The sequence below is a fragment of the Copadichromis virginalis genome, linkage group LG4 (genome assembly GCF_057382275.1).
Source record: "Copadichromis virginalis isolate Kocher_CV1m ecotype Utaka linkage group LG4, C_Virginalis_male_GT1.1, whole genome shotgun sequence".
Classification (NCBI taxonomy): Eukaryota; Metazoa; Chordata; class Actinopteri; order Cichliformes; family Cichlidae; genus Copadichromis; species Copadichromis virginalis.
The window spans coordinates 35,598,602-35,620,606 of NC_140621.1; the positions used below are offsets into that span (position 1 = coordinate 35,598,602).

Genomic DNA, 22,005 nt, shown 5'->3' on the forward strand with positions numbered 1-22,005 from the left:
GGAGGCGCTCACAGAGGAGACAGTGAAGCAAAAAACACGTGTCATGTTTAAGGAGATATGCTCCTATAACTCATCTTCGATGGAGACGTAAACAGAAGCAGCACAGAAGCATTAAAGTGAACCGTTTTTCATCCACCCAGTCTGAGGCTGTACGAGCACCTTTCAAAATAAAGGTCACAGAGTGCCACAGCTACACAAACAGATGGTTGTTAAAGGAAAACATAAAGAGAAGTGTATTTGTGTTTCAGTGTGTGTGCTGCCTGCTGTCACAGCAATGAGTGTGAAGACTCCCTCGGTCAGAGCGATGTATCAGTGAGGCCGGAGCGACAGCAAACTCCTGTTCTGCTCACTCCCAGCTTTGCATGACTGACAATAATCCTTTATCTGATACTGGGCCTTACTGCAGCCCCCAGGGTCAACCTGTGTCTGTTTTAGTCCCTCCCCCTTTAAGACACACTTGTTTATGATTGACTGCCCCTTCCAAAGGCAAGGTTTGAACAGCAGGTGGGTGGAGAACCAATCCACCGCAACAGTTTAGTTGCAGGTTGTCAATGAAATGATTGCTGTAGATGCAGAGATTGCTGGCGTTGCCGTAGTGTCGGTGATTAGTTGCTCTGAGTGTTTGCAGTGATTGGCTGCAGAAATTGTTGTCATTGGTTGGTTTAGCTGCAGGTGTTTTGCTGTATGGACTCTCAGTGGTTGCAGGATCGGCCACATCGCTGTAGTGACAGCCCGTTGCAGTACGACTTTATGTGCAGATGCTGCTTTAATTTCATTGGTTGGTGTCATTGCAGTGGTCGGGCGATGCCACCTTCACATTAAATGGCTTTCTAGGTGATTTCAGGCAGAAGTTGCAGTTTGGTTAAACTCGTGAGGTCGTTCCTCGGCAGCTCGTGTGCTGACGAAGACCAGAGGGCGGGCCCACATTACACCGGTTTTAGAATCGCTGCACTGGCTCCCCGTGTGTTTCAGGATCGATTTTAAAGTTCTTTTATTGGTTTTTAAATGTCTTAATGGTCTTGGGCCTTCTTATCTCTCAGATCTGCTTTTACCATATGAACCCTCGCGGACCCTGAGGTCCTCTGGTACTGGCCTTTTGATTGTCCCTAAAGTCAGGACACATATTCACGGAGAGGCAGCTTTTCAGTGGTATGGTCCTCGTCTGTGGAACAGCCTGCCGGAGGAGCTCAGGGCCGCAGAGAACGTACATGTTTTTAAGAACAGGCTCAAGACCCACCTTTTTAATTTAGCTTTTACTTAGCGTTTATTTATTTTATGCTTATTTATTCTATCCTGTTATTCTATTATTAATTTAGGATTTACCTAATATTTACTGATTTTATTCTTATTCATTTTTTAATCTTCTTACTCTATTTATATTTATATTTATATTGTATCCTGTTCTTATTTATTTTATCATTTTACCCTGTATATATCGTATTGCGTCATATCTCCAGTGTTTCCTCGGAGGGCGCTCTCTGCACCGGGGCTGTTATTGACCGTGGCTGCTGGGTCTCTGGGGTCCTCTCAGCCTGGTTGGGGGGCTCCTTGGCCTCCCTCCGGCTGTGTGCCCAGCCCGGAGGCTGCGGTCTGTGACCGGCTCCCGGTGCAGACGGCTCCCTGTTATGTTTCCTCACTTGGCTCATGTGAGCCCAGCCCAATTTTTACTCTTTAAGTGTGCGCGTGTGTGTATGTGTGTATGTGGGTGGGGGTGGGGGGATATACGTGTATTGAGAGTGTGGGGAGTGAGTTGGAGGGTGGGGTGGGCTGCTTTTAACTATGTAAAGCACTTTGTGCTACATTTTTTCTGTATGAAAAGTGCTTTATAAATAAAGATTGATTGATTCCTTGTTGATCATGTGACGTGGTGACGAATCGAAGTCGGAGCTGCTTCAGCCTTTGTCTCCACCCTGCTGCCTTTTTCCTTTCAGTCCGTTTTTCAGAACCAACGGTGAAACTCACGAGAGGACAGCTGTGACCAAAAGCTGCTTCTGAGTGTCGCGTTCCTACAGTACCAGGGCACAATGGAAAACAAGTCTAGTTGCTGTTGTGCAGATCGTGACCCTGAAGGTTCGCCTTCATTGTTATTGTTGTTATTTCTTTGTTTGTGGTTGGATGTGTGCAGTTGTGTACTGTGTATATACTTGTGGAGTTCATGGTGTGACGGAGGCTTCAGTCGGCAGCGCTGGGTGCTTCTGATCTTCTTCTTCTTGGGCTGTTATTGCCGCGGAGCGTTTTCTGTGCAGCTGTGCAGTAAATCTGTGCTTTGGGTGCTTATGAGGTGCATTTGGTTTCTCTGCGTTCGCCTGCCTTCATGTCACCTTGGCGAGCATTCTGGAGCTTAGCGTGACGCCGCTGCCGTCTGGCTCCCTGCTGAGGATCTGAGGAGGGTGAATCTGTGCCCGCTGGCTCACAGGGTGGTGATTTTAAAATGCACTCAGGAGATTCAGGTCTTTGGATTGTCCTCGACGTGGCCTCCCGATTGGTTATCAGGAATAATAATAATAATAATAATAAACTTTATTTATAAAGCACACTTAAAACCAAGGGTATGCTTAACAAGTAACATAGAGAATAAAAGGAAGATAATAGAAATAGGACCAAAGCAAGTACTACAGCAAGCAGACAGCTGTCACTGATACACAGGAAAGCAGCAGATACAGAACAAACAAGGAATTAAATGAGCACAAAAGTGCATAATATATGCAGGAAGATGCTCTCAGATGTGTTTCTCTGCGTGATGCTGGTTACAGGCTGAAGTCGAACCTGCAGTAAATGTTGCTGTGTTCGCTTCAGCTTGGATCTGGTGGATGTGAAGAACACACAGGTCCCGACTGGTCGCCTGGAAGATGCCGACCTCTCTGCAGAGAGACGCTGAGGTGAACGCTGAGTGTTTCTGGCATCATTCTGAAAATATAACGCGATTGTTGGATGTCATGAACCATTGTGTTTCTGGATCTTATTGTTTTTTCAAGTAAGAGAAAAAAGAAGAGTCAGAACATAAACATTTCACGAGTCTATTAAAAATGTGAAAAAGAGCAAATCTGACACAAAGTCCTACGTGGAGGAAAGATTAGATTAGTGCAGGACTGGGTGAGTCACCAGTTAATTTTCTGTCAGTTTCTTAATGAATTAAGATTCATTTCTACTGAAAAGTCGCTGCACAAACACACGTCTCTGTTCTCAGTCTGATTGTGACGCTCGCCGTTTACTACTCAGGGTTTCTGTGGCATCGATCAGCTGATTTATCGATGAATCCTGGATATCCACGCAAACGCGGAGCCAGCAGAGGGCGATGGGTCGATAACAGAAGATGAAGAGGAACCTGAAGGAGAGGAGACAGTTGGAGAGAGTTAGAGTCAACCTTGAGGGATTTCATTATCCTCCCCTGATTCAATTACAGGGTCGATGAATTGAGTTAAAGAGGAGCCACCTCGTCTCTGCAGAGCTGCTCGCCCTGACGTGCCTGCGATCGAGTCCATCCTAATAACAGACTAAAAACATGCTCTTTCACACGCGTGCCTCTCTGTCGCTCAGGCTGATCGGTGTGATCGGGGTCGCTGTGCAGAGAAAGCATGAGCGTTTGCAAACACCGGGACTGAAACCTGCAGTTCCTCTATTGTCCACTGGGGGCTCCAGCGGGGGGTCCTGTGTTCACATGTCCGAAATTTCAAACATGCAGAAAATCATGGTGGCTCTGCACAGGATCGATCATTTTCATTTAGATCCAGTGGATCTGTGGGGAGTACAAAGACACGTGATATTCGGAGTAAAGCTGTAGTTGTTTCATTGCTCCTTAAGTGTGATAGCTTCAGCCTATGTGCAGCTTTAAAATCTACAACCTCACCTGGGACACGCCACAGCATGATCACCAACAGAGAACTCTGTGAGCTCCCTCTAGTGGACACACGGGAGCACAAGCCCCAGTACGCTGCCCAGAGCTGGAGCTGGAGCGTCTGCTGATGGCGCCTTAAACATCGGTTTCCTCTCTGATCACTCTCAACGTTTAAACGTCACTGTGACGTGAAGCTGGTGATCCCAAACCCAACCCAGATGCAAAACTCAAAATGACGTGAAATAAATGATGAAGATGGTCCCAGTGGTCCCAATCTCACCTGTTCATTCTGTGCCGGGCTATACACTGGGCCAAGAGGGGGCGTTGCCCCCTCAAACAAACATCCTGCCCGCTCAAGTCAAACTTTTACAAGTTGAGAACGAAAATAATAGTTTACCACCAAACTGAACATGGACACGATTCACTACAGTAGCTGCAAAACCGCTAGAAAAGGCACACATGAGATGACATCACATCTCGTTCGCTCTTTCGCTCCGTGCTGTGTTTGACCGCGGTAAAGTGAGCCGTCATTTGTGAGCCGCGGTCAAGCCAGCCGCCTCCTATCCGCCGCATAAATTTCCTTGCGCTTTTACACCAGTCTTTACGGTAGCGCCTTTTCGCTTTATATCCTGATTGAAAGCCTATACTCGCGCACACGTGCGCGCGCGCGAACAGTCACACGCACACGCGCGCACACAAATTACAATGAAACAGCCCGATACAGTCAATACAATTATGTCTATTTCAGAAATTCATTAAAAATCATCCTGAGTAGTTGAGGTCCAACTTTCAACACATTCCTTCTCCGGGACACCTACTGTACCTGTGTGCCAAGTTTCATCCAGATTTACTTTAAATTCCTCAAAGATTAAAGGACATTTATATGCAATTTTTATAAATTATAAATGCATTATAAAATTATAAATGCAATTTTTGAAAATTGACATAATTCTATTGTATTGACTGTATATAAATGAATAGAAGTTTCCATTAATTTCTGAGGAATTTTACAGTGAATCTGGCTGAAACCTGGCACACAGGTACAGTAGGTGTCCCGGAGAAGGAATGTGTTGAAAGTTGGACATCAACTACTCAGGATGATTTTTAATGAAGTTCTGACATTTCCATAATTGTATTGACTGTATTGGGCTGTTTCATTGTAATTTGTGTGCGCCCATGCGCGTGTGAGTGTTCGCGCGCGTGCACGTGTGCGCGGGTCTAGGCTTTCAATCGGGATATAAAGCGAAAAGGCGCTACCGTAAAGCCTGGTGTAAAAGCGCAAGGAAATTTATGCGGCGGATAGGAGGCGGCTGGCTTGACCGCGGCTCACAAATGACGGCTCACTTTACCGCGGTTGTGTTTGTGCGCATGCTCACCCTCCCTCAGCCAATCACTGTTAGTATGCAGATGACCCGGGGGCAGGTTTCTCAGTAGGCAGGGCGTCAGGGTCATAGCGGCTGTAACTGACAGTGAACGATTTTAATGTTCTTCACTGTATCTGTTAGAAACATTTTTTAAAATTTCCTTTAATTGCGGGACTTTGGTTAAATCCAACCTTTGAGGTGCAGCTACGGCAGGCAGTGAGGTGCGTTTAATGCGACTCTGTTAATTTGAGTCCATAAATTGAATGTCTGATTTTATTCTCATTTCATTTTTGCAAAATAAGGTCATGTAATTAAGATAGATTTTATGTTGTTGGTTGTAAAGATATTTTATTTTATTCTGTATTTCTATTTTTCACTTTTATATTTCAAGACTTGGTGAATTTGCCTTTTTCTTTATAACTTGGCCTACTTTGTTTTACTTTTATTTAAATTAGCAGTTTTCAAAGCTGTTTCTGTGCTGTGATGAGCTCTGAAACCTGACTGAAATCTGTTTCCCCCTGAGGGATTACCACCATAATGTGGTCGGGGGGGTTTGCGTGTCTCAGTTGGTCAGGTCTTAGGGTCAGGCACGTGCAGAGGGGGGGCTAGAGGGGCTTGAGCACCCGCCCCTTTCCTGATGGGTGCCCAAAGTGCCCTTTTGTTGAGGCAACTTTAAAAAAAAAAAAAAAAATTTTATGTGTGTGTGCGTGCGGAGTCCTGTCTGTGCCCCTCAACAATAATATTTAACTATTACAGTTTTTTACAGACGCTAGGACACATTTCTCAATACTTAGGTCACGTTTGCAAAAGTCCTCACACAGTGAGCACAACAGAAGTCTATGTGGGCTAAACTGAGGACCAGTTATCATTGTTTTGGCACAAAATGCATTCAATGACTACATCTCTCAAATTTCATGAATTATCTTCTCACTCAGACACAACGGCCAAAAATCTTTGTACGTACAGGACATTTTGCATGTGCTTATATACTGTTTTCAAAACTGTTAAACTTATGGCCAAAACAATAACACAATGCAAAACTTGAAAAGAGCAAAATGCAACAGCAATATTTTATTGAAACATATTTTAAATCTAAAAATGCAGTTTAACCAGCCACAGCTGATTCTCATTGTGGATGAACATCTACACAGATGTTACTGCTTCAATTTTTCAACTCCTTCAATTCTGGCAGCCAGAAGATTCTTTCCTAGGTGTGTTGCCCTAGATGACATAAGATGTGATGTGGATGAGAACCTGTGGGCAAATGGAGGAGACCGAGTAGCTCCTTCAGGTGGATTTTCTCAGGTGGATTAAACGGGCCACGCCTCGCTCTTTGGCTTTGCGTGGGTCGCGGCTCAAAATCATCCCTGCTTGTTTTACGCCAGGCCTTCGTGTGCTCTTTGACCTTTGAGACTTTCTTCTGATTGACTGATGAACAGGGTCTGTCTCCACCCATCAGTGACCCACAACCTGACCTTTTAATGAGCACAGTTGCCCCCTCGTCCTGGGCTTCACTGACCCCGTTTCATACATCCTTCAATCAGAATGGGGCGTATCAGATTTAGATGGAAAACAAACCTTTGTTTGACTTTATTGTAACAGCTGAGAGAACACGTGATCCTTTGGAGCTGAAGGTGAGGACGCTTTGCTTTTGGACTGGAGGAACATTTCAACCCAGAGAGGGGACACCCCATGACCTCACACAGGGCCGGGAGTAGAAACACGGTCATGAACTGAGCGTTTGGAGCTTTTGTTTGCTCATTATTGGCAAATCAGAGCAGCTCATGAAAATAAAACACGGGCACAGCGGAGGACGTCAGTTTTAATATTGCTTCAGCGAAAAAACCACAGAAGGAAGAACATGAGCACATTTAAGGCAGAGACATCCACACACCAGAGTCAACATCTGTAAACAGCATTTTTAGCTTTGGGAGAAAAAGTGCTCAGTAGGAACAAATCTTTGGCTGTCAGCGTGGGACGGTGAACGACATCTTCGCTGCGGGTTCTCCGACACGTGCGCACCTCACTTCCTCCGGCCAGCACACATCGCTTTAATATTGAACTTTAACATATTGTAGGTAGGTAGGTGGAAAAAACCCGTCACGACCTCCAATGTTGAACCTGAAAAATAAAGAAAACAACAGAAAGAAATTCCTAAATGTCAGGAGTCGTCTTCATCAGTGACCTTTGTTCCACTGAACCATCAGGTGTTGTTAATTTCGACCAGCAGTGCTTTCATATTTGTTCCTCTGGCTCTTATTTTGAAAAGTCAGTTGTTCTAAACTAGTCGATGACGAGTCTAAAAAACGAGATGTGATGAGGGTCTGTGTCCTTCAGGTGCATCAGCTTCATGTTTCTGAGCCTCGTCACAGTCTAACGTTTCACGCTCGTGTTAAGTTAAACAAATTTGGGCTTAAATGATTAAAAAGAAACATTTCTTTGCACAGAGCTGATGAACGAGGCTAAAAGATGGGTTTTGTTTGACGGCTGCAGAAACTGAATGAAATCACTGAGAAGTCGGCAGTAACAGAAACAAGAGAGAAGATCTGCTGAGGTTTACTTTCACATCTGTTCCCCTCCTCTTCCTCACTGGGCCTGTCCCTGACCCGGCAGCGCCCCCAGCAGGCCGTTGGCTGTGGTGAAGAGGTTGATGGGAGACGAGCCGTCCGTGATGAGGGTGGACTTGAGCCCCAGAGACTGGAGCATCTTCACCTGGAGGAAACAAACCAGTGCAGACAGTTTTAAGCTCAGCAGCAGCAAAAACAACAAGAGAAATTAAAACAAGGCTTAAAACCTTATTTTGGGGCAGATGCTTTAAAATAACCCCCCCATTATAAGACAGCATAAACACCTGCGCAGCAGTAACAGGTTTAAATGAGACGATAAACGTTACTCTGGTTCATCTGCAAACAATCTCGAATTTGTTTTAATTCATTATTACACGTTTATTATTCGAGCAAACGCTGCAAAAAGCGGCCAGCGTCCGAGTCAGGCGAGCGATGTGATGGAAAAGTAAACAAGCGCAAATTAAAAGCAAAGACTGCGTTAATAAATCTTCAATAGACAGACTGTAACGAGTCTGTGCTGCAGTTCAACGTCGCGCCCTATTCATCATCACGCCGTTCGTACACAGACCACTGAGGTTGAAGCTCGATGGCGAGCGTGTCGCCTTCAGTTACACGTTTTCAAACACAGATCTTTGAAACAAAGTCTCGTGCGTCTGGTCTGAAACACGCGTGCTTCTAGTTTTACTCTCGCTCGGTGGTCGGTTAACAAGTATGGTGTGGTTTTTCAAAATAAAAGCGATGGCTCAGTGAAATGAAACCTGTTGTCAGACGTCTACAAAAAGAGCAGAAAAAACCTTTTTGCTTTAATAAACACAATAATGTTTATTATAATAAACACATAATCAGCTTGTGTGTGGCGTAGACTCTCAGCAGAGTCTTTCTTATTCTTAAAATAATTCGGAGCATTTCATGTTCGTGCGGCGTGGGTGTGGTGTGAGCGGCGTGGGTGTTGTACCTGCATCTCGGGGCCGGCTCTGGCGATCTCCTTCAGCGTCTCGCTGCCCAAACTCTCCATCATCTGCTTGAAGCGCTGACTCTCGATCTCAGCCAGCCGCTGCTGCTTCTCCACCTCCAGATGGTCGATCTCCTTCTTATAGCTCAGCTCCTGCTCACGAGCCTTCGCCAGGCGCTGCAGCTCCGCCTCCTGCACACACACACACACACATTACAGAGACATATAGGGTCGACCTTACAATAAAAAGCACCTCGAGGCTGAATTAAACTGAATAAAGCTGGTGTGGAGATGGAGCAGATAAGACAGATGAGGGAAAACTTTGACGTAGCGCTACGACAGAAATACTACAACGAAGAGACGACAGCCAAAACATGTGACAGAAAATATTGCCATGGAGACGAGAGAATTTTTTAACACAGCTGTTTAGATCTGCGCGATAATTTGCCAGCTTCTTCTTTTTGACTTGGACAGCTTCGACTCCGCGGCGTCACTTTTTCTTTTGAATCCGTTTAAACTGGGACTCGTGAGCCGGCGCCTTCTTTCAGACGGCGAGGTTAAATCCATCCAGCACAAAGTCTTTGTGTTTTTGTTCATGTAAACTGGATTAATCGGTGTGACATCATTCGACCCTTGAACTCTATTTCAAGCTCACTTTTAATCGTTTTGGTGAATCAGTGAGCTGTGAGTCAGCGTTTGATGCCGACTCGTTACTTTAAAGCAGGCGGCAGATTTTACTGACATGTTTTATACTGAAAGGGAGGAAGTGTGAACGTACCGCCTCGATCCTCTGAGCCTCGGCCTTCAGTTTGGCCTCGCTGACCGCCGCCTCTCCCTGAATCCGAGCCGCCTCCGCCCGAGACTGAGCTTCAGCCTTCGCCGCTCCGGTGCTCTCCACCGCCGCGCTGAAACACACACACACACACACACACACACACTTTTAGTTTTGTCTGCAGTTTGTTGTAAATGAGTTCTGACGGTTGGAGTCTGTCAGAGTCTTTGTGTGTTACACTCGAGCTCTGCCTCATGGAAGCAGCTCCAAGCTGATCTTTAAAAATCGGACAAAAATGTGACGACAGACATAAAACATGTCGAAGTCTCATAATTGATAACGTTAGGCGTCGTGGTTTGTTTGCATCCTGTGACCTTGAGAAGATATTTAAGAGCCATCTAACGCTCTGATTTTCTCCTGCTGGTGGCGTCTGGCTTCACCTGAGCGCCTCCAGCTCCAGCAGCTCCTTCCTGGCTCGCTCCGCCTCGGCCTGGTCGGTGATGCGCTGCCTCTCCAGCTTCCCCCGGGCCTCCTGCTCCAGACGCTCGGCCTCGTGTCTGCACACAAGCAAACCTCATGAAGCTGCGACGTCTCATTGATGCTGTGTGTGTGTGTGTGTGTGTGTGTGTGTGTGTGTGTGTGTGTGTGTGTGTGTGTGCGCGCGTCGGACCGTGCAGCCGCTTCCTGGGAGTTGGTGGTGATCTCGATGGCCAGCTGGACGCTCTTCTGCAGGGCATCTCGTGTGCGCTGGTCGACGGGCTCCACGGACTGGATGTCCACGCTGCTGATCACCAGGTTGTTCTGGCTGAAGCGAAGACTCGAGCGAACCTGCATCTTCTCATCGAAGCCGAACACGGCCGAGCAGATGATCCGGTTCGAGTTCTGCAGAAGAAACACGTTGGCTCAACGATCACGTCAGAATCTGGGATTTTTAAACAATTCGTTGTACTCGGACATGAACTGAGCAGTTATGATCCACAGAGACGGTGCTGAAGGGAAGATCTGATATTTCTATTTGAATCTTGTGACCTGTGCGACTCCCACCACAACGGATGGAGGCACATTTTCGACTAATATTTTACTTTAGTCATTTGTTCTTATCAAGCCTGAGGACACTCAGCTGACATTAATTATGAGGAGAAAACTACTCGAACCTGCGCTGGTCTGGGGGTAAAACAACTCGTTTCACAGGCTGCTCTCAGGTTCAGTGTGAGACAAAGAAGGATTATTTCGAACTGAATCATGCAAAGCTGCTCGAGCGAAGTCCCAGAACACAAACACAGAGATGGATGTCGGTCGGCCTGACCTGCAGACCGGCTTGTTCTTCATCAGTTGGTGATTTCATTTCATTCTGAATGTAAAAGCATCAGGATATCACAGCCTGGATGTTCCGATACAAACCTTGTGGAAATCATCAAACTGCACCGAGGCGACAGCTCCACGGATCCGCGATGCGATGGCTTTACAGGCGTCGCCCACAAAGTCGGGGACCGAAAACACGGCCGCGGCGTTGGCTGCGTCCACCCGAGACTTCACCTCGAAGTGCCTGTGAGGGAGAGGGGGAGGAGCCAAGGTAAGCAACACTTAGAACTGAGAGGCGTCTGCGTTTGTCGGCGCTTTAACCTGGAAATGCACTTTTTTTTTTTAAAAACCCGGAGCAGTCAGAGATCATGCTGCTGTGCTGTGAACCGGCCTCTCCACGGACTCACACAAGCGTGCGCTTACCAGTTGTAGGAGAGCTGCAGCTGCAGCCGGGCGTGGTCGGCCGTCTCGATGGTGATGATGTCGGTGAAGAAGTCGGGCCCCAGCAGGAGGCAGATGGCCTTGATGACGTTGGCCCTCTTTGGCTTGTCCCCAGACAGCGACAGCACGGTGAACTGCTCGTCGGGTCCCAGCATCACCATCTCCGGTCCAAACACCACCCTGCAGACAAAACCACCATCAGCACCAGCAGTTCAGCTTCATTCAACTCCAACGCACAGCAGCGCCCACCTGGCTTTCTTCTCCCTGTAGTCGTAGACCTGCACGGCGGCGTTGTGGGGCACCCTGAAGGACACCACCCTGGTCTTCTCCCTCGGGGCAGCCGGTGCCTGCTGGCCGCGGTCTGAGCGGTCGGCAAGCGGGTCGAGACGAGCGCCCAGCAGGGCCTCGACGTTTGGAGGAAGGTCCTTCTCCCACAGCTCCTCGTCGTGAGTCAGCATGTAGGTGTGACCAATCACCGCGCGCACCTGCAGACCAGCAATACGTTGCTATGGCATTGACCACGATCATCAATCATTTACAGACACGTGACACATAAAAGGAAAACCCTAAACGCTCTGCACTGAGGGTCCTGTGATGATGATGAGCTGAGGCAATCTTTACAAGCAGGAGTCGCCCCCTGCTGGTCACGAGGAAGGTTTAAGGACTCTTAGCGTTATATTTAGCGTTCTGCTAAATATAAGACAATGTAAAGAGGCGGGGCTGGGAACGCTGAGGCCACTCCTACCTTTCCCGTTTTGATGTCCCTGACGTAGATGCCCTCGTTCTCATCCAGCGGGATGGCTTGGCGCCGCAGCAACACCTCCACGCTGGCAGGGGGGACGTACTCGATGGGGCCCCGCAGCATCCAGCGGTCTCCAGGGCGACGGGGGGTGCCGCTTCTGCGAGAGCGCTTGGCCCTCTCCTGCTGCTCTTCCTCCTCCTCCTCCTCGTCTTCCTCCTGCTGGCAGACAGAACGGGAGACAGAGAGGAGGAGGACGGAGAGAAGGGTTAACGTGGTGATGCACTGGAGCGGTGGGGGAGAGGGAGGGAGAGGAGGAGACGGGATTGGAGGAAAATACTGAGTAAAAAAAGTGAAGGGAAGATAAAAGGAAAAGGTGGAAGGCGTGATGGTGGGTGGAGTCAGGAGAGGGTTTGGGGGTGGGGGTGTTGAGTCAAAGGAAGGAAGAGAAGAAGAAGAAGAGGAGAGTGGGTTAGTCCGGGTTAGGAAAGGAAAGTGAAGGACAGGATCACCAGTGATCCGGATTTAAACCAGTTCCAGCTGGAGGCTCCCATTTCCACCCAGTTGGGATCAGAGATGTTCTAATGCACGGACTCACGTGTTAAACTACCTCTGATGCACTATGATGAGATAAATAGAGACATGGCTCGATGTATGTGAGGGTTCAGGCCTAAAGGCGGATTGTCTCATCTCTGCTTTGAAAGAACAAACTTCTGTTTTACATTTAACTTCCATGTTAAAGGTCAAAGGTCGGGACAGCACAGTTAGAAACAGGCTGTTGGACGGCTGACTGGAAGCACAGCAGGAGAAAGCTTTGGTTACCATGCGCTGGGACGTGGTAGGAGGTTTGTGGCACTTTGGCTGATGCAAACCTTTTTTCCTGTGTTGTGGCTGCGAGCTCAGGCCTCGTTTCTTGGTTTCATTTCTCTTCTTTCCAGGATCAGTTGGCTTTTAGCTCTTTGGCCCCCAGAAGACTGCGTCCCATTTCGCTTCTACTTGAAGGAGATGATAGTTTTGGCTCTCTGTTCATTCACACTGTGAGCGCTGCAGAGTGGCGAGCTCCTAGAAGGACGCTGACTAAAAAGCCTCAACGACTGCCAAAGATATGCACACAATAAATATTTCCACAGGACTGGTCGCTCAGTCGGCCTCACCCTGACCTGCTGCTTTCTATGACTGCTCTGCACCAGAGTTCACTCTGTTCCTAGAAATACCTGCGATAAAGCCAACCTTTCAACCACACCCCTCAGCACTGCGAGGCGTTCTCACCTTTCGACCAGAGACACGCCTTTCACCTGCATACCAGCCTTTACAGAGCTGCAGCACGTTACAGATGGCCTCTTTATTGAGCTTATCATGTTTGCTTGTTTAATCTCTCCGATCGACCGGTTGCACAAGATGGTTTTAAACCGCAGCACATCTGTGCAGGCCCAAGCTTCATCTGACAACGCCTCGTCCCGTCTCTCCTTTCTGCTCAGCTGACGCTCCAGAGAGAAGCGAGCAGATACAGCAGAGTTCAGGAGAAAGTGCCTGAGAAATGCAGAAAGAGCTCAAATCCAGCTCACCGAAGGGTTTAACAGTGAAAGCACACGACGAAGGTTTGCATGAAGCAGCCGTGATTTAGGCGGTCATGCAAATTTCTGAATATTTTAGGAAAATAAACCAAAACATGAAGCGATTCTGTGTTTTGCTCTCTTCTTACCTCCTGGGTGTCGTTAAAGGCCTCCACAGCTCGCAGCACTAGCCCCTCCTCCTCCGACAGCACGTACACGTCCTGGATGCCGTTTTCCAGGTGCTCCCCAGGCTGCAGGAAAAACGAGCGCTCGCCCTGACAGAGGAAGACGAGGGGAAACGATCAGGCCTGAGGAAATGACACGAATGCAGCAAAACTAGAAACGGCAAGACTGAAGCTTCGCCTCACCTTCACCACCCTCTTCTGACCCAGCTGAGGTTTCCCGTCGGGTCCGACCGGGTCCAGGATCACGCAGTACTGCCTGCTGCTCAGGGTGGTTACATCCACCACACCCACCACCTCCTCTGCCACAGAGGGGATGTGGGCCTCTCTATCAGCCATGGTGACCAGCCATTCCTCCCCGGTGCGACGTTCTCGCCCGCCGGCATCTTTGAAGGGCCGCAGGGCGCGCACGTGCAGCGCTTTCTGAAGACACGACAACAGCGAGCAGTCAGAGAAACCGTCTGCATCCGTGTGGTTTCTCTGATGGCTCGTGAACCACAAACACTAAAGAAGGTGTGTGTGTGTGTGTGTGTGTGTGTCTGTGTGTGTGTGTCTGTGTGTCTGTGTGTGTGTGTGTGTGTGTGTGTGTCTGTGTGTGTGTGTCTGTGTGTGTGTGTGTCTGTGTGTGTGTGTGTGTGTGTGTCTGTCTCTGTGTGTGTCTGTGTGTGTGTCTGTGTGTGTGTCTGTCTCTGTGTGTGTCTGTCTCTGTGTGTGTCTGTGTGTGTGTGTGTGTGTGTGTGTCTGTGTGTGTGTCTGTGTGTGTGTGTGTCTGTCTCTGTGTGTGTCTGTGTGTGTGTGTGTCTGTCTCTGTGTGTGTCTGTGTGTGTGTGTGTGTGTGTCTGTGTGTGTGTCTGTGTGTGTCTGTGTGTCTGTGTGTGTGTGTGTGTGTGTCTGTGTCTGTGTGTGTGTCTGTGTGTGTGTGTCTGTGTGTGTGTGTCTGTGTCTGTGTGTGTGTGTGTGTGTGTGTCTGTGTGTGTGTGTGTGTGTGTGTGTGTCTGTCTCTGTGTGTGTCTGTGTGTGTGTGTGTGTGTGTGTGTGTCTGTGTGTGTGTCTGTGTGTGTGTCTGTGTGTGTCTGTGTGTCTGTGTGTGTGTGTCTGTGTGTCTGTGTGTGTGTGTGTGTCTGTGTGTGTGTGTGTGTCTGTGTGTGTGCTGGCCGTGCAGGCTTTAGTGCTGCAGTGTGGGAGAAGGTGTAGGTGAAGAGCAGGTCGTCGTTTCAGGGCGTCTATGAGGGGCGGGGTTACCTTGTCAGTGAGGATGAAAGCGTTGACGATGTCAATCACCTCTTCGTGCGCGCCTGGAAGGTACGCGCCCACCTTACTGACCAGCCACTCCTCACCTGAGCCACAGACACAGGTGAGACAGTTCGTGACACTTGAACATAAAACGAATCTTTTCTGAATCTGCAGAGGAAACAGGAAGTCCCCGTGAGCCTCGGGCTTAAAGGGGAACCATAACCCAACGTTTCACGGAGGAGGAGCTTAAACAGCTTATTTCACACACAGGATGAACTAAGTATCATTTTGAACTACAATCATGCAAAGCCACCCTGTTTTCCCTGATATCCTTTTGTACATCAGAGAGATTTCTTTCATACCTGTATGTATCGTCTGATGGCGAGTAAATGCCCCAAAGTTTTGTTCTGAATAATAATAAAGAGGCTATTCTATTCTATTCTATTCTAATAGAGTGAATTAATAAAAGTATGGAGCTGAAATAGGCGGAGCCAACCTCATTTCTTGTATTCATTTCATTTTTACTGTTTAATCATAATCAGCTTTGATTGAAGGTTTTATGTGACGCCAAAGTGAAGTTGATTCATTACAAAATGCAGGAAAATCTGAGCATCCAAAACCACCAAGAGAAGAAAAAAGGGAAACAAATAAGTTCCACATGTGCAAGATGCAAAAAAAAGTTGTTTAGTTTGATCTTTCTCTCTGTGAACTGACTTCTTGGGTACATTTGGGGGCGGAGCTTCAAACAGTTCAGGGGTGCTCACAGGTGAGTGTTACCTGTCACTCTGTTGACTCCGGTTCTGTCCTTGCCCTCCTTGCGAGCTCTCAGCCTGATGGCCTGGTTCTCCCTGATCACCGTGGCCTTGATGGTCTCCAGCACGGCCACCTCCTTCCTGGGGATGTAGGTCCCTGAAACCAGACGAGAGATATATATCGTAATTGCAGCTCGTGCCGTGCTTTCAGAGACGCAGATTAAAAGGAAAATCAATGAAGTATTTGTTCTGACAACCAGTCAAACCAGTACACACCGGGTCCTTCGAACAGCCACTCGTCTCCAGCTACTCTCTTCTCTCCTCCCTCCACCTCAAAGTCCAGCAGAGCCTGCAGACGCAGAGCCGTGTCGGGGTACACGATCTGCAGCGGCGTCACGTCCTGGAGGCCAAAAATCGTCATTCGAATCAGCGAGAACAAAGAAACTCTTCAGTGACTCCTCCTTCCATGACAGAACACGCAGTGAAAGAGTTTCTTCTTCTTTAATGTTAAATTGAACTTTTTCAGCTGTTCATGATTCAGTTCAAAAGCCTGATTTATTCTCCGCACCGCCCACTTCCTTCTGATTGGTCAGTTTCTGGAAGCCTGCAGCCTGACTTTTCATCCTTTTTTAATAACTTCTTTATGTTTTCATCTTCATTACGTCTCCCTGATAAAGTTTGAATTCCCGTGAAATAAATGAACAAACCTGTTGCATCTCCTCCCCGGGGTACAGGGGGAACGGGTCCTGGGTCAGGCGGATCTCCAGGTCGGCGTGACGCAGCTTGGCCTGTCCAGATTGGTCAAACAGGACCTGGTTGTCGTCATCGCGGGCCACGGGGTTGGCGATCACACAATAGTGACGAGGAGGCACCATGACCATGCGCACCGGAGTGAAAAGCACTCTGGGGGAAAAAAAGGAGAAGACTTTGATGTTATGAAGTTTTGAGCTCCTCCCGAGGAAGCCTGAATGTCAGAGGTCTTCCTGCTGAAGCCGGAGGGCGGCTTCCTCTGACCTCTCGTTGTCCTGGCGGATGTAGGTGAGCGGTCCGATCTCCACTCGGGCGATGTTGGTGTTCTGGTCCAGGACGTGGATGTAGTGATGCGGAGGGATCCGGATGATCGATGCCTCCAACAGCCCCTCCATCTCTGGCCCGCGGTTTCCGGCCTTCTTAGACATGATGTCAGCGAATTACTGCAGATGATGGCATAGAGAGGGCGGGGCTTATTAGAGGAAAGAAGGAAGTGTATCAGGAAAAGAGAAAAGCTGAGAATAACCTTAAAAAACAATTTTTATCACGTTTGATTTCAAATGAAGAAAAAAAGAACCGACTCTGAGGGAAGACTTCTTCACGCTGGTTCAGCTTTTTACTGACATCTGTCAGCATCTCCTGTTTCTACAGCTAATCAATACAAGCCGCCTGATGGCAGTTATTGATTATTGAACACAGACCCTAACAAAGTCTCTGTAAACGACTGGCTGACACCTCCACAGCAGAGCACGAGTCTGTGGGTGGTGCAAAGGTTTCACCAATAAGAGGCCTGCCGGGGTTTAGGTTCACCTGCCGGGTTAGTCTGCTGCCTGCCTTTTAGTCATTTTATCTCCATATTTCCATAAATTCCAGGTCTGTAAAGACTCTGGTGACATGTTTATGAGCCACGACCAGAAACACGAAACCTCGTCCTCTGCTGAATCCACACCCCTGAAGAGCAAACACATCACACAGTGAGTGAGTCTGAGCACACTGGCGTCAGGATATCAGCTCAAACATTCACACGCTGCTGAGATAAGAGCTGAAACGGAGTCTGAGAGGAACTTGTGACTGAATCAGACACAGCAGGCTCCACAAATCCCGCAGGATCGTGCGCCCAATAACATTTGCATGCACTTTGCTCAAAGTCAGAGTGTCATATGACCTGAAAAACAAGCTCGACCTGAAACAGCCGATCATCAATAATCACAAAGAAAACAATAAAGTCAATGTGCAAACACTGATGACACACAGAGGAGGCGTGGATCTGGAGCCGCTGAGCACAGGGCGTGTTTCTGCAAACAGCAGCTCAGGGCCTCGCGTCCTGTGTCTCTGAGTTAAACCACAAAACCTCACATTCCGGTTCCCATGACTGTCACAGGAAGTGACCTCACGAAACTACTTCCTTGACCAACACAGGTAGATGTGTCCAAACTGCGTTGAACTCTGTAGTCTGCAGATTTCTAAACGCTCTGCACGAGGCTGCGTCCTGGTCAGGCACAGCCAATAAAAGAGGAAGCATGAAACCGGCGAGCAGGTAACAGGAAGCGCTGCAGGTGTGACTGTGGTGAAAGCTGCTCCTTCACCCGCAGCTTCATCCAATCAGCTTAAACCAACCCCGACCACGTGACCTCATGTTACAGTATTTGCATCCACCTTTGTTGGTGTAATCCAGGGTATTTCTCCTCCACCTCGCACACGCGGGTGAAGCCGTCTGAACAAGGAGCCGCGCGGGCAGCTTTAATAACGCAGCACGAAGCTTTTTAAATGAGAAATTCTACTGTCAACTTTTTAATGTGATCAAGTTCAAATTGAAATCGTTGTCTTTTGTTTTGGATTCGCACCCATCAATCACACAGATCACAGCGACGCTCGGAGGATGATGAAGCCGCCGGCGGCCCGCTTCATTTGATTTTGTTCGATTATAAATATCAAAGCGGGGTTTGATCAGGGTCAGTTCTTAGTCGAGTCTTAGCTCATGGTCAGAGCTGCCATTCATTTAGCCGAATCCTTCAATCTCTGCTTCCCTCCACCTGTTTTCTCACCATGTTAGTCTCATCTTCCTCGTCTCTTCCTCACGTCTCCACAGCTGGTGCAGCCGCGGCCTGCTGTGAGGTCTGCTTACTACCTGTTACTACGGTTGTCGTTAATTCTGCTGTTATTTTTACTTTCTTCTTGTTTTCTCTCAGATTTTCAGCTCCATCTTCTCCACACTGAACTTTTTCTACAGGCTGCCTGTGCGCACGGCGAAGATAGGGGAGGGGTGCCAAACCACCAATCCAGCCCTGGGTGGAGGAGGTGGAGCTGAAGAGTAAAGACGCAGACAGTTTCAGCCTGTAGCATCTTTTACGTGTATCAGAGGTGTCAGCAGCTTCCTGCAGCGCTTTTATAGCAGCATTCACCTCATCATCACGGGCTGTCCAATAACATGGGAAATGTGAGGGTGGCTCCCTCTCCTCTGTAACATGATCAGCTCTGACAGAGGAGGCGGCTCTGCAGGATCACAAACAGCTGCTCATGTACGCTTAACAAATGGAATGGTTTACAAACCTGGCAACCCACAAAACTCCGTTAAAACACTCTGAATGAAAGCCCCTGTGTTTGACTGAGGCAGCACTCACCTAGTTCGATGTTCCCTGAGATTTTTTTTAGTGATTAAAAGGAGAATAAGCAGAGACGTGATAACAAATGGCCTGTATTTGTACGCTTTACACATCCAGTCATCCACACACTGGTGATGGCAGCTACACTGTAGCCACCCTGGGGCGAGGCTGCCGGACACTGGCACCACCGGGCCCTCTGACCACCATCAGTAGCCCAAGGACGCAACGACCGAGACTGTCCAAGCCGGGGCTCGAACCGGAAACCTTCCGATTACAAGGCGAACAACAAAAGGACAGAAGACTGAAAATGAAACTCAAACACGTGTTCAAGTTCAGATTCTAATCAATTAAAAGCTATTTTTCGGGTGTACTATGAGCCGATTTAAAAGTGGGGTAATGTTTGTTCACGCCCCACCTTCAGTTGTTTCAGCTGTTCAGAAATCTGCTCCGACACTTACGGAAGTTTACCCTTCATTCTAATTTGTGTTGTACAGTTATTTCATTTTTAACCTTAATTTATATTTTATTCCTTCCTAGTTAAATTTACCCTTTTTAATTTTTCATATTTATTTCCTATCTTATTCATAGCCTTTTCCTTTTTTGTTCTCTTTAGGTCACGAGCAGTTGTCCAAGCATTTCACTACATATCGTACTGTGTATGACTGTGTACGTGACAAATAAAATTTGAATTTGAATTTTAAAGTTTGAGATTTCAGAGCAAAGTTCTGCAGCGGTCAGACAGCCTCGGGGTCTTACCTCTTCCCGAAGCAGGCAGCAGGCAGCTCTGTGTTTGCTCTCAGGGTCCCGACTCACACACGGAGGAGAAAACCGACCGAAGTGCAGTCACTGCGGGAAAGACGAGAGAGATCTGCAAACCCGGAAATGATCAGCAGAGGCGAGTCATCTGGTCCGGGAAACACACACGCGCGCGCGCTCTCACTCTCTCACACACACACACACACACACACACACACACACACACACACACACACACACACACACACACACACACACAGTATTTAAAATATTTTTGAACCATAACTATTATTAACAATCCGGTGAATTTGTGAGTCACAGGACAAAAGTCGAAATTCCGATTTCCACATTTCTCATAGATTAACAAGATTTAAAAACATTACATTTTAAGCATAAATGATGAAAAACACAGAAATATGCACCTCAGGTCAGTAACTACGCAGGAGCTCTGGAGAGGGAGGAATTTCCCACATCCCGACAGGGCTGTTGTGTTAGTAGCGCCCTCTGCTGGAAAAACACATGAACTACATGCTATCCTTCATGTTATAAATGGGCCTCTTGTCAGGTTATATACATACACAATGTTCTGATGTCACACATTCAGGTTAAATAAAGTGTGCAGTGATACACACCTCATACTTCAGACGCTCAATCATCAGGTAAGAAATTCTGTTCATCTGGACTTTAGTGGGAGATAATCTGCTGTGACAGAATAACTTTATTTACAGCACCTTTTAAAAACAGACGCACAGAACAAAGCTACAGATCAGGCCAAGAAATGAAACAACATTAAAGAGAAAACTGAAAAATAACCACAAACATACACAAGAAAACAGACGAGAGAAACAGAAAACTGTTCCACAGCACAGTTCTTTATACGATAGTGCACAGCCCCTCAGCAGGCTTCTGGAAGTTAGCCAATCAAGAGAAAGTGGGCTTTAATGAGGCCTTAAAGACAGTCCCAGTTAATTTGATGACAACAATACAGAGACGGAGCTGAAGATTTCCCCCGACTGTTCTCAACAAACTCTCTGTGATGCTTCATTTTTAGAAAGTAAAAAATGTAAAATGTTTTTATCAGACATCAGTTACTGTTTTTATTTCAGATTCACATTTAAAGATGATAATGTACAACAAAAAGAATCGTGTCTTTTGTTGTTGTTACTCAAATGTAGATTTGAAATCACCTCAAAAATCACCGAGCTGTTTGACAACTACTCTTTCAAGGAAATAAAAGTCAACAAAAGGCCAAAAACAATCAAACTAACAAACAACAAAAAGCAGTAGATTCGTCTTTACATCTCAAACTGACCCATTTGAAACAAAAAATCCTTCATATTGAAAGATTTTCAAAAAGGACTCAACCTGATAATCCCGGGAACAGCTGTGATCGATGCAGCTTAGTTGACATCTTGACTCCAGGGCACGAAAGACGTCAACCTGTGGGAAAAACCACAATCGTGGACAAGGACCTGAGTTCCTATTAGAGCTGTAAATAAATCAGCCTGTTGGTGTCTTAGACATACAACTACTCTGACAGATTTTGTGCCCCAGTGAGATTTGAAGGAGCTCATTTTATATCGTGTAGAGTCGACTGAAGGAGGAACCACTGAGGTCTGACGTCTCCAACCAAAACTGAGTGTTTGCTTTTAACTAATCAGAAATCTGCACCATCGCTGTTTTATTGTTGTTTTTATTGTTGATGCTGTTACTAATAGTATTATTTCTGCCTTTGTTTTGTCTTTCTTTTATTTTTGGTTCTTGTTTTTTTCTGCAAAGCACTTTGAATCGTGTGTGAAAGCTGCTGTACGGATAAACCTGCCGTACCTGCACTATGTTCCATCAGGACATTCTCACCTTTAGAAAATGAAAGATGTCCACAGCAGTGTGAGTGTAGTTAGACCTTCCTGCTACTTTTCTTTAGTTTAACAATCTCCTGAAGTCACTTTGGTTTTGGTGAGTTACAGTCTGAGTTTCAGCTCCTGTTATGTTTGTCAAATTCAAGGTATAAGAAATTCTGAGCAGAATGGTGAGATCTGTAAATCAGCTTTAGACCGAAGAAACCCATCGGTACAATGTACATTTCAAATTCTTTTTTAATTTTAAATATGTTCATATTGTCTAATTTAATTCACTTAATGTACAGAATTCTTGCTGCATACATGCTACTACTGCACAGTCACCTAATGTTTGCAGTATATAAT

General features: G+C 47.0%; 1 protein-coding gene across 3 annotated transcripts; it reads right to left on the reverse strand.

The window, feature by feature from the left end:
• Window positions 1-7,003: 7,003 nt before the first annotated feature.
• mvp (major vault protein) lies at window positions 7,004-19,939 on the reverse strand. Of its 3 annotated transcripts, none has more exons than XM_085455188.1 (18): window positions 19,802-19,939; window positions 16,707-16,885; window positions 16,400-16,595; window positions 15,969-16,092; window positions 15,718-15,849; window positions 14,950-15,044; window positions 13,894-14,130; window positions 13,675-13,800; window positions 11,979-12,191; window positions 11,483-11,718; window positions 11,216-11,413; window positions 10,892-11,036; window positions 10,161-10,372; window positions 9,931-10,047; window positions 9,497-9,623; window positions 8,722-8,910; window positions 7,760-7,911; window positions 7,004-7,320 (listed from the first exon to the last, which is right to left on the reverse strand). In XM_085455188.1, exons 2-17 carry the CDS (start codon window positions 16,868-16,870, stop codon window positions 7,786-7,788), a joined length of 2,637 nt encoding a protein of 878 aa, XP_085311314.1. In that variant the 5' UTR covers window positions 16,871-16,885; window positions 19,802-19,939; the 3' UTR covers window positions 7,004-7,320; window positions 7,760-7,785. The 3 variants fall into 3 exon arrangements, with proteins under 3 accessions (XP_085311314.1, XP_085311313.1, XP_085311312.1); XM_085455187.1 differs by having other exon boundaries at window positions 11,979-12,194; window positions 16,707-16,914; XM_085455186.1 differs by having other exon boundaries at window positions 11,979-12,194; window positions 19,802-19,938.
• Between the last annotated feature and the right edge of the window lie 2,066 nt (window positions 19,940-22,005).